The sequence below is a fragment of the Postia placenta genome (genome assembly GCF_002117355.1).
Source record: "Postia placenta MAD-698-R-SB12 unplaced genomic scaffold POSPLAscaffold_2, whole genome shotgun sequence".
NCBI classification, from domain to species: Eukaryota; Fungi; Basidiomycota; class Agaricomycetes; order Polyporales; family Adustoporiaceae; genus Rhodonia; species Rhodonia placenta.
In genome coordinates this window covers 2,339,978-2,351,222 of record NW_020169833.1, presented here as the reverse complement: position 1 = coordinate 2,351,222, position 11,245 = coordinate 2,339,978, and the positions used below count along the sequence as shown (strand labels likewise).

Genomic DNA, 11,245 nt, shown 5'->3' with positions numbered 1-11,245 from the left:
GCAGAGGAGCGAATATATACGAGGGCGGATGCAAGCCAAGGGTGGGGTGGCCCCTATCCATGGCCTGAGGGAGTTTCAGCGCCGGCCCCATGCTTGCGGGCTTTGGGTTTTCCCCGACTCCCTATGCCGAGCTGACGTCGGGATCGGGGCGGATGGGCGAGGGGCCAAGAGGACGTGGGTTAAACCCAATCCGGGGACTCCGGGTGACCCCGGGGCGTGGGAACTCAGGTTAGACTCGGGACCAAGCTCTGGCAGTGTACAGTTGCGGACACATGTGGTCAACAAGTTTTGTCTAGACCGAACGAGCTTTCTTGGTGAAAAACGGACTTCAGATTCGGACTCTGGGTGGCTAAATACGTGAGAATCCGGCCCGTTTGGGCTTTTCCACGGGAAATTGGGACCGCCAAATGTTTCGACCACATTTGTTCATCATTTATCTAGTTCATGATCAACTCGAGAGCAAGCATCGCACTTTGAGCGACCTAGCGGTGCTGCCTCTGCTTTCTCACAGCCCAAGCAGCTAGGGCGCGGTGAATCTGGTTACCTTCATTGACAGCGACCTGACTTACCAGTTAATTAGATTAACAGGTAATTTACCTAGGGTCGGAAACATGGGTGTTAATCTGGGTTAATCTGGGAGTATTCCTCGCTGACAGGTCTGTTGATCTGACTGCTGAATTCCTGCGGGTTGTTCTGGCTGATAGTGTGTTCTCCCAGAAGGAATGGCAGGAATGCGTAGTGTTAGTGAAGATCGCGAGCTCAGTCGAAATTCGCGCGGAGGGCGCGGTACAAAATTTGACTTCATCTGCACATTATCCACCCATCGTAGCCACAATAAAACATCGCAGACGTTATTACATTACTAGCATCACAAATCGTAAGTACGGCAATGGTATACAAGATCAACGCACGACAACATCACCGCCCCCCAGCCTCCCCCGTCTCCGCCACCTCCCGACGGTGTTTGTGCACCGGCGACGGGTCCTGGCCTGCGCTCACCGCCGGCTCCTCTCCCTCCTCAATCGTCTCCTCGTCCGGCTGTCCCTTCCACCGCGGCTTCACCGCCGTGTCTGCCAGCTCCTCCTCCGTCGGGCTCGCCACCACCAGCGCCCGCTCCAGCGCCTTCTCCCCCCGCTTCTTCAGCCGCAGCGACATCGCAGCCTGCAGCGAGTCGATGTACGACTCGTACTTCACAATCTCCGTCAGCAGGTACTGCGACTTCTTCTCCCAGTTGCTCAGCGCCTTGGCGCCGTTGGACGAGCGAGGCTGATACTGATCCACCGTCGTGATACACGCGTCAGCAACACTGATGCCTCCTGCGGTGATAACATATAGACTCACCATGTTCATCATCGGCGTCCGCAGCTCGTTGTGCAGCTTCAGCTCCGTCTTCAGCGACGACACGTGCTTCTGCAGCGCCTCCATCTGCGTCTCCTCGTCGTGATTGCTCGGCACCGTCGGCGGCATCGGCGGCTTCCACTCGTTGATGAACGTCCGGTCTGCCCACGGCGACTTGTCCGCCCGCACCGTCGCCGCCATCTCCTTGATCCGGCTGCGTCCGCTCTTCCCGCTGCGCACGCTCTGTCCGTCCTCGTTGTCTCCGTCACGCACAGAATAGTTGTCCTCGGAGATGGACCGCACACGAGTGAGCGGATCGAGCACGCGGTTCCAGCCGTATTCCATGTTCGACACGCCCCCTGCCAGCGGCTCCTTGCTCTGTCGCGCCGCCCAGTAGTTGCATGTCGACACCCACTCGTTCACAAGCTCCTCCGTGCCCGCCTGGAAGAAATACACGCCTCCGCTGGACAGCGTGAGCACCATGCAGTGCGGGCGTTGCCGGTTGTAGCCCGGAGGGGGCAACGCGTGTGCCAGAGAATGTGCCAGCAGAACCTGGCCCACCGGCTGCGCGTTCTCCTGTAATTGAGCCATAATGAGCGTCCCCCCCAACACCAGAATCCACTAGACGAAACGCACAAGCCAGTTTCCACCCCCGACAACTGCGGATGAGCCATGCGCGTGGTCCCCGAAGACGAACATGCTTAGCTCGCCCTTCTGGATGACGACAAAGACATCCATCCAGGCCTTCGACTTCGCTCGCTTCCCTGAAGACTCCCAATATTGCTTGCGACAGAGCATCCCTTCTTTCGCCCATGGTGGTCCTAAAAGAGCTAGTTCCTCATCTGTGATGCTGATATCCGTACTGGAGCCAACACTCTTGACGCTATGGCTGTCGTCTTCTTGCGCTTCTCGAATGATCGTATGGGAAAGGTTAGATGCGAACCCCAAAGCCGGCGTGAGGAAAGACACTGTTGACGCATGCGCGCCCTAAATAAATGAAATCAGTGCGTGAGAGTACTGTTAAAAGGAGTGCGTCTCACATCAAGAGAATTCGCGAAACTGGGCGCTGGGCTGGCCCGTCCGTCGATACTGCTGTTGCTGCTGTAGGGACTGACTCCCGCCTGAGCATGTAAAATGGATTGGAGACCCCGAATGCTTCCCCGCTTGAGATTGGCGAACCGATCCGGGGGACCACGCAAACTTCGTTGTCGCAACAATGGTCCATGTGGGCTCAAGGACGACGTGGACGAACGCGCCATGAGCACGCTGCCCACTGGCTGTAGAATCTGCTGATTCTTGACGGCAGTGTACATCTCCTGCACCTTCTGTGAGCCACTATCCACCGAGGAATCAAGCACGACTGCGGACCTTGAGAGTGTTCTCCATCTCGGTCTCCCAATTACGATCGGGGACAAAGGTCGCGGGAGGCGGGTCAGAGCTCTTTGCCTCCTTCAATTCCTGGCCAGTGGAAAGTGCTACGGATACAGTGCTGCCGTTCACTTGCGCTTGACCTGCGCCGTCGGAAGTTGAACTGAGCTGTCCGGAGGAATTCACGGTTAGAGGCGAGGGCGTGAACCCACCATCGCGGGTGGCAATGCTGTTCCAGCTAGCGATACTGTCACTGCGCTTCGCCCGAGAACGAATGGTCGTGCCGCCGACATCACTGTCTGAGCCGGCACGGAAGCTGGTCCAATCATCATAGGACAGATCGCTGTTTGAGCCCTGATTGGGTTGCAGCTGCATCTGGATGGTCGCAAGCGTGTTGCGCACGAACTGGCCACGGGACATGCGCGATGCGAGCTCGGCCACATGGAGATCGGTATTGAGCAATAATAGTGAATAAGTAACAGCATGGACAACGCCTGCGAACGGTCCGTTCATACATGAGCGGACACAGAAGGATCGCAGAGCACGCACTTGCGTTGCCGAAAATTGTGGTTGGGTTGCATTCAAAGTATCGCCGCGCGAACTCCTCGAGAATACGATCGACTTGCTGGGTCTCTGCCTTGAGGTAGAGCTTCGCACACATGCGCCTTACAATACGGGGTCAGCTTGATCGAATAGGGACGTGCACATGTCCTACCTGAAAGCATGGTCAAGACGGAGATTGGAGAAGTCGAAGAAGTCCATGTAGTGTCGCAGTGCAGTTTTGTTAATGAGGCTCCTGTAACACAAGACGTGTCGTTAGGAGCGACACACTAAAGAGAGGTGTCGCACGTACTGTCCTCCAAGCCACTCAGCGATCTTGTCTTTCGCTAAGAAGTCTTCGTCCTCCGCCCAACATCTTGTAGCGAGCTCCTTCCCTCGTGCATCGAGGTCCGCGCTCTCCTCTGCCCTGCTTGGCGACTGCCTCGCCCCGCTCTGCACGTTGAACCGCGTGGCAAGCAGGTCGTTCGTTGTAAGATCCTGCTGCGAACTCGCTGCAAACCCAGTGCCTGCGTGTGGCGCGGTCAGGGTGGGTACGAAGAAACAGTATGAACATGCTCACGGACGCGCCCATCGTCTCGCTCAGGTATTAGAGATGGCTCTGACGTGGATGCCGTGGAACGATGGTGCACCCGAAGTCGGTCGGCATCGCGCGACGCGGTGGGGCTGTGTGGGAGCAATGACCCGCTCCCCGTTCGCATTGTTGGCGCCCTAGGGCCGTATTTCAAGGACGACATTCGTGGCGGGAGCGCACTGGAGCCTGAGCGCGAGCGTATTGGCGTCTGCGTCTGTGCGGGAGCCGTCCGAGATGCGTCCGAGGTGCCTTCCTGTGCAAACTGCGGCTGAATAGGCGACGAGTGCGCGGATTCTGTCTCCGCGGGAGCGTCAGCAAGATGGAGTGTCAGTCGAGGCGCTGTATGCTGGGCAGGCTCTGATGCCGCCGACTGTAATGATGGGCGTGGCGGGGTGACCTGCGCCGCCGCCCCATCACTTCGAGCACGGAGCGCTGCCAACGCTGGCCGTCTCGAGGGCGTTGTGGGATCATGAAGGTCGAGCGATCCGGTCGAAATGGGGTCTAATTGTGATAGCTCCCCTCTGAAATCCGATATGATGCCACTCAGTGTCCTGTCCGAGCGAGTAGTGCCTTCCGTTCTCCGACCCTCAGTCGGCATACGCCCGGCGTTGGACACCGCCGCCATGGCGAATACCTTCTTGAGATCTGCATCGCTGACGCTCATGCTTCTCCGCTTGCTCCTGCTCGGGACCTTGGACTGTACCTGATTGGACGACCGTCGCTTGACCGTCGTGCTCGGTGACGGCGAGCGTGAACGACCGACAGGCTCGTCTATGATAACCAATGACTGATCTTCGAGGTTTTCCACGCTTGCTCCTTTGCTGGGTGCCGTCGGCAGCGTTTTGTTCATGTCCGGGGAGCTGAACACGTCACTGGCTTCTACTCGTGATTGCGGTCTATGTTTAGGAGGTATCGGGGGCACGGGAGGGGTAAAGGCGTCCATGAGTGGTGACGGCGCATAAGTAGCCACGGATGTGGTGGACGGCGAAGACATGATCGTACGCTGTCGGCGGTGACACGGGTCAATCAGCGGTGTCTAGGTGCAATAGGTGCGACCTCACAGATCGGTCGCGCGTACTCGACTGCCCTAACATTTTCCCTAGGAATGCGGACGTCTTGGCTCGCACCGACGACTTGGCATTCTGTTGCTTGTCGCACTCAGCATAACAGAGAACGGAGGGACACAGCATTGCGCACCTTCGGAGGCCCAGGGGACCTCGGACCTGTCAACACCCATTCCGGGCTCGCACTGCCACTGTCCGTGTCGACGCCGAGGAACTGATTGGACCTTGACTTGCCCTTTGGTGCTGGGGAACCTTGCGGTGAAGACATGGTCGTCGTCGAGCGTTGTCGAATCGTGCCCTTTGATGTGTCAGGCCTATTCGGGGTGATCGAAGACTGACCATCTTTAGAGGCACTACCGCTGCGCTCCTTCGCTTTTCGCAGCAGCGTAGCAAGGTCAGGGCTGCTAGCAGTGCCAGGCGAGCGGTACATTGATCGACGCTTCGTCTGGTATTCGTGCTCTGGGGGCTCGATGCCACTCTCGTTGGTAGAGGACGCAGGTAGCAAGGAGGAACGCGTCGATGAGCCGGAGGGCCCGGCGCGCGGAGAAGGCGTCGGGGGCACAATGGTAGGCGTAGCCGGCTGGAAGCCGACGTACGGCTTCTGAGAGGACGGCGAGAAGGATATCGACGCGTTGGACAGGTCCGCACCGAGAGCGTCGACGTCGAGTCCCTCCCTAATAAGAACAGTACCTCCCGCACGCAATGCCTGCTCAAAATCTAACTCGGTGCGAGAGGTGCGGCGCTGAATAACATTGAGGTCGCGGTCGTTTGAGCCGATTGGATGGAGAGTATTTGGAAAGGAAGACGGCGGGATAGGCGACCGCGGAGACGGCTGCCTGAAGAGGGACGCCAGGATGAATGGTGTTAGCGGACAAGGGTATACAACGACTATCCTGCTGCCCTCGACGTGCAACGCGGTGTCGAGCAGAGGGTACGCGACGCGCGGGTTACAAGAAACCAGCGCTAGCGGGGACGGCGGTAGCGCGCGGTTTAGTCAACGCTAGTCCTAGAAAGGAAGTCATAGTATTGACACGATGCTACGCTGCTCGTTCTTGGCCCCCCCCCCCCCCAACAAGTTATAGAACCTCGCCCTATGCAAAGAGGGCCCTATTTAGAGCCTACGAATATATCTAGCACCGGGGGCCCTTCATCATTCAAGTAATCACGATGTCAGCTCTTCGTCAGGATGTGGGTATCGCTCTGCGTGAGGTATTGTGCACTGTTGACCTACCATTGGTCTGAGCGGGCCTAGGAATTCAAAATTGTCTCGCCATGGACAGCAGGAAAAACAATCAGCTGTTATGACAATAATCTATGAAGTCTACCTATCGTGGTCGTACAAACATACCCTCGTGAAGGCAAATCATGGTAACATATGCAGGGAATCGGGGTCAGAACTCGAGCAGACCGCTACAAGATCTAAGCAAAAATACAGCATATAGGGTGTATGTCACAGACAGAAACAAGACGCGTGAAGGCGAGGCTTCGCAGTAGATGAGATACTAGATACCAACGCCGTCGTCCCCTGTCTTACGGCTGGATGATTGCGTGATACTCGTTGAAGTCCGGCGCTGGCGTTTCATGGACGCATTACCGCCTGCGCCCATGCGATTCGTGGGAGACAGTCGCGCGTTGTGAAGACCCGACGGCATCGAGCTAGTGGTTGCCGCCCGCGGCCTGGTCGCTGACGACGTGATCTTTGGTAGAGCCGAAGCACCCTTGCGCGAAGCGCTGTGCGGTGTGCCGGACGCCCGATTCCTGGGTACAAAGTTCGTTCATGGGAACTATACATGCACGTGTGTGGACACACTCACCGTTTCTTGATGACATCTGTCTTGAGCGACAATGGGCGGACAACACCATGTAGTTTCTGTGCAACGTGTGAGAAGGTTGTGGGAGCTCGGTAGCAATTTACTTACGTAGAACAAACCACAGGCGTTACCTAGACGTAGCAAGAACAATCAGCACATGTAGACAATGACTCCACAGAGCGCATACATAGAGGCTGGCCCTCAGGGTCCCTTCGCCAGAGTGGTGTGTTGGTGGTCTGACAATTCGTGCACACCGTCGGATTCTGGTCGCCGTCGTCGCTGGCGTTTCTCCCGGAGGTAGATGCCTCAGGACTATCGGATGCACAAACTTAGCTAGCCCTCAACCATCAGATCCAGAGCATAATGGACGCACGTCTTCCGCGAGCCGCCTGCCCGCGTGTCTTGAGAGACGCGCTTGGAAGATGCAATCTTGCGTGCTGGATTCCTAGCCGCCGCGCCGTTCTCCGCAGAAGGCGGCGTAGAAGCGTTCGAGGTGTACGGTTCTGGTGAGGCGTTTGAGCTTGCACCGTTGCCCCATCCATCGCTCGAGGGACTAGGGTGGAAGATCCCAAACGGACCCTCCTGGTGTTCCACCGGGAGTATCTGGTGGGGATCGACGTGCGTGATTGGTCCCATTCCGGAGGAGCCGTCGAGCGGGTACATCATTCCGACCAAGTTGGTATAATCAAGCGGCTGGTCATCGAGACCTAGATTGCCCACGTTCAGTTGAGCGTAACCATCTGCTACAGCTGCGGACGCGGCGGCCGCTGCCGCAGAAAGACCCTCGCTGCCAGGGCCAACAGAGTATGAGCTCCCATTCAGCGAAGAACGCAGGGAGTCGTGGAAAGCCGCCTCGGGAGACCGGATGTCCTTTGCCGAGGACAAGGAGGAAGGCAGGGACGGTGGTGGGAGGGTGTTGGCTCCAGGCAAATCAAAGAATGAGTCGTAAGGAGGGAAAGTGAAGTTGAATGACGAGGAAGGGAAGGGACTGCCCCGTCGCATGTGGTCCACGTCTTGCGCGTCGATGTGTTCGGAATGAGACATAGCGGATGGATCTCCGCGCAGCATGCAATCCGCATGCGGCGCATCGGCACGACGCTTGGTTCCAAGAACACTTTCAGGGGACAATGGCTTCCCGTTGACTTGATGCCGACCACTCACCCCTGTGAATATGCCTTCTCTGGCTACGGTGTGATCGAAGCTCGTTTTCCTGACGTGCCTTGGGAATGTGCGTTGCTCGGGCGAGGGGACAGTCGATGCCGCAAGCCTTTGCAGCCCGTGGAGACCAAATGATGGAAGAGAAGATGGATGATTGGTGGGACTGCTCAGGGCCGAGAGGGGGTCGATATGTCCCAGGGGCCCACGCGTGTCAGACTCGAGCACGGCGGACAATCCTTGGCGTGGACTGCGGCGGCCCGCAAGAGACGAGGAGCCAGGTATGGGAAGTCCTGGTGACGACGAGAGTCCCTTGGGCGGCGAAGACGACGGGAATTTCAAGGATCCAAGATCAGATAGGACTCCAGGCAATGGCGGTCTTGACCGCGAACGGCTTGCCGGGCGCCAATCCATAGGGACTCGAGACCGAGACCTGCTCATAGCCCGCCAGTCCATCGGCACCACGCTGCAACGCAGCTAAGTCCACGGGACGTTTGAAGGACAGGACAAGGTCACTCACTCGTTCTCGTCTGTTCCATCTTGATTTGTGCCGTCAAAACCGACGACTTTGACCTTGCCTTTTCCCTTGTCAAAGGTCCTACCTCTCTCGGTCTGCTCTTCCTTGAGGATGTCATCTGAGGACAACTGCGTGGGATCAGAAGGTTGGCCGTCCACCTGGCCTTCAGACTGCAGGTCGCCCCCCTTCGCCCTGTCCTCGTCTTCTTTCTTCTTCTTCAACGCCAAAGCCATCATGCGCCACGTGATGTTCTCCATCCGTTGCGCATGAGGCATTGTGGCTTTCGTTCGAGCGTACATCTTCCAAACCTGGGTTGCCAGAGGATCTTCCTTTGCCAGCTTCTCGGGATCTGCGTCCGCCATGGCTAACTCAATGGATTTAAGATCGGGAGAACCAGAGAGGCGAGGAGAGGGGAAATTGTGGGGTCCAGGGTTCTCTAGTGGAGAGTTTCCGGAAAAGAGTTCTTCTGTGAACAAACCTGTAAACATGCGCCCCTTCGGGCTACTTGCAGACGTAGGAGCAGTGGATTTCGTAGAATCACCGTATAAAGATAAGTTCGTCGGGCTGTGCGTAGATCCCGACAGGGAATCTGTTATTGATCCATGCCGGGACATCGAGAGCTCGGACAGCTGCGGGTACGAGGGACCATTAAGGCTTGATTGCGACGTAACGGAAGTAGGCGACATCCATAAGGATGGGGGTAGTGTTATGTTATGACGTTCATGCTGAAAATGTAAGTTCGACCCCACATCGACAGACGATGAATGATGCGAGAAAGACGAGGAAAAACTGTCGAGGCGGCCCTCGCCAGCAGGACCAAGGGGTACGTCAAATTGGCCGCTGGGGCCAGGGAGATCCGATTGGGGTATCTGTTGACCAAGGGTGCTGCGCGAGGAATGCGAGACATCATGACCACCTGACAGCCGATGGCTGTCGTAAGATGTCATGCTCCCTGGAATTGATGGTCCTGGTGATCGCATGTCAATACGTCTCTGGGGGGGGACTAATGATGGGATACTTGCGCTTGCCGTAAGGTATGCTACCAGAGCCAGGTCGAAAATGAAGGGGGGAAGCCCGCTGAGATGACGAGGGCGTAGACGAATACGGCGAGGGCACGTTCGACCATGGGGCATGGAGATTCTGGTTGATTGCAGGACGGCCAATGTCTTTGGTGTTGAGCGGCGGCGGCACTCGAGGGTTGATCGGATAGTCATGAGGTGAGCGCGTAGATCGGGCGGGCAGACTGGACGGTACTCCAGAAGTTGGGGGGCCCAAGACGCCAGATGCAGCGAGAGCGGCAAATGTGGAAGGATCCAGCGGCGAGGAAAACACGTTCCCCCATTCATTGCTCGGCAAAGACGAAACGGGGCCGTGCTGCCCCGAGGTATCGCCAGTATGAGGCGGGGGCGGGACTGAATGTTGCAGCATGTACGACGATGGAGCAGGGTTCGAGAGTGGGATCTGCTGCAACCAGGGAGAAGAGTGAGACGAGTTGGACACTGAAGAAGAAGAGCGAGGGCTGAGCTCCAACGCAGAGTGCGAGGAGACAGAGAGCGGCGAGAGAGAGGTATTCACAGTAGCTCGCTCCGGAGACCAAGGACGATTAATGTCTTCGTGAAAACCTCGCAAAGACGATGTCGGCAGTTCCATAGGACTGCACTGCGCGCAATGATCAGCGCGAGAGGGGGGTGAGAACAGAACGCGGGGAGCGCACACGGGCTATGAGAGCCGGGTTGATCGATGACGGCAGGGGACGTTGTTCTCGCCGGCCTGCAGCAGGAAGGGTGGGGGCTGCGACAAGTCAAGTCGAGGACGACGGTGAGGACGACGACGACGACGGCGAGAGGGGAGCGAACGCTGAAGGAAGCGAGCCTGAGGCCGAGGGAAGGGACGGACCGCACCCGACCACGTTAGAGGAGACCAAATAGACCGCTCATACGCTTTTGCCGACCCGTTTTGCTCGGTTTCCCGCGATCAAAATATTCCGCCCTCCTGCCGCCCCTCTCTGCCCTTCCCTTTCTAGTTACTCTTTTTCTCAGGCTTCCTCCCTTCGTTGCGGCTGCTGGCCATCGCTGCCCGCCAGCTGCACGCGAGGCGTCGTTGCTCGCACAGACAACGGCGGCACGCGTCAGGTCCCCCGGACGCGGCATCCTCGTGCGCATCGTTGTTTACGCATCCGGACGTAATAGGGGAGGGAAGGCTCGTACAGAGTGTTTGAGGTCTGCGTTACAGGAAATTGAATATGCATGGGTCCATCCCAATTTCACATGCGGCGCCCCCTTAGGAACTCCGCTTCCGGTCACTTTCAATACATCCTCAACGGTTTCAGCCAGCCCTTGCTGCTCTTGTCGATGGGCTGCATGCGCCCCTACTGCACCCTCGCTTATAGCCGGCCTGTACCACCTGCACCGCTTTCAGCGCTGCGCCCGTTCAGGTATGTCTGTTTTCCCTGCTCCATACGCATGAATGGCACGCAGGCCCAGGTCCGACGCCGGACGGCATCAAGTTCTCCTCACAGCGCTCGACCCTGCCGGCATCTGTCTTCGCATTCTCTGGCGGGCGTCAAGTAGACATATTAGGCCACCATCTGTCCATACCACAATGCAACTTCGCAGTAGCTCGGCACGCACCGCAGCATTCAGTCCCTCCACATGCCAGTCGCCGGGACCATGAGTTACAAATCCCCCGTAGTTCACATGGAGCACGCTATGCTGCACCCTGCGCTCTCCTCCGCGTCGCGAAGCATGGGGCGCTGCTACGAGAATAGCTTGTGTCAATTCCTCTCGCGGTCAGCAAGTTCTCACCTCGCCCTCAAATTGCGGATCCAGTGGTCGCCCAACCCATTCAATAACACCCGTTA

At 57.5% G+C, this 11,245-nt stretch overlaps 2 protein-coding genes across 2 annotated transcripts; both read right to left on the bottom strand.

The window, feature by feature from the left end:
* Positions 1-918: 918 nt before the first annotated feature.
* Positions 919-5,707, bottom strand: POSPLADRAFT_1132156 (hypothetical protein; the record flags this gene model as incomplete). The annotated part of the gene is made up of 12 exons (XM_024484177.1): positions 919-1,272; positions 1,342-1,914; positions 1,975-2,325; positions 2,379-2,654; positions 2,707-3,200; positions 3,256-3,371; positions 3,422-3,502; positions 3,536-3,773; positions 3,827-3,975; positions 4,102-4,841; positions 4,900-5,035; positions 5,118-5,707. Coding segments are annotated over 12 exons (4,098 nt in total), but the record flags the coding sequence as incomplete, so codon positions are not given.
* Positions 5,708-6,179: 472 nt separating this feature from the next.
* POSPLADRAFT_1177837 (hypothetical protein) lies at positions 6,180-10,035 on the bottom strand (the record flags this gene model as incomplete). Its single annotated transcript, XM_024488542.1, has 8 exons — positions 6,180-6,660; positions 6,717-6,772; positions 6,822-6,844; positions 6,901-7,025; positions 7,087-7,811; positions 7,875-8,334; positions 8,389-9,270; positions 9,374-10,035. 8 exons carry the CDS (start codon positions 10,033-10,035, stop codon positions 6,405-6,407), a joined length of 3,189 nt encoding a protein of 1,062 aa, XP_024343170.1. The 3' UTR covers positions 6,180-6,404.
* Positions 10,036-11,245: the final 1,210 nt, after the last annotated feature.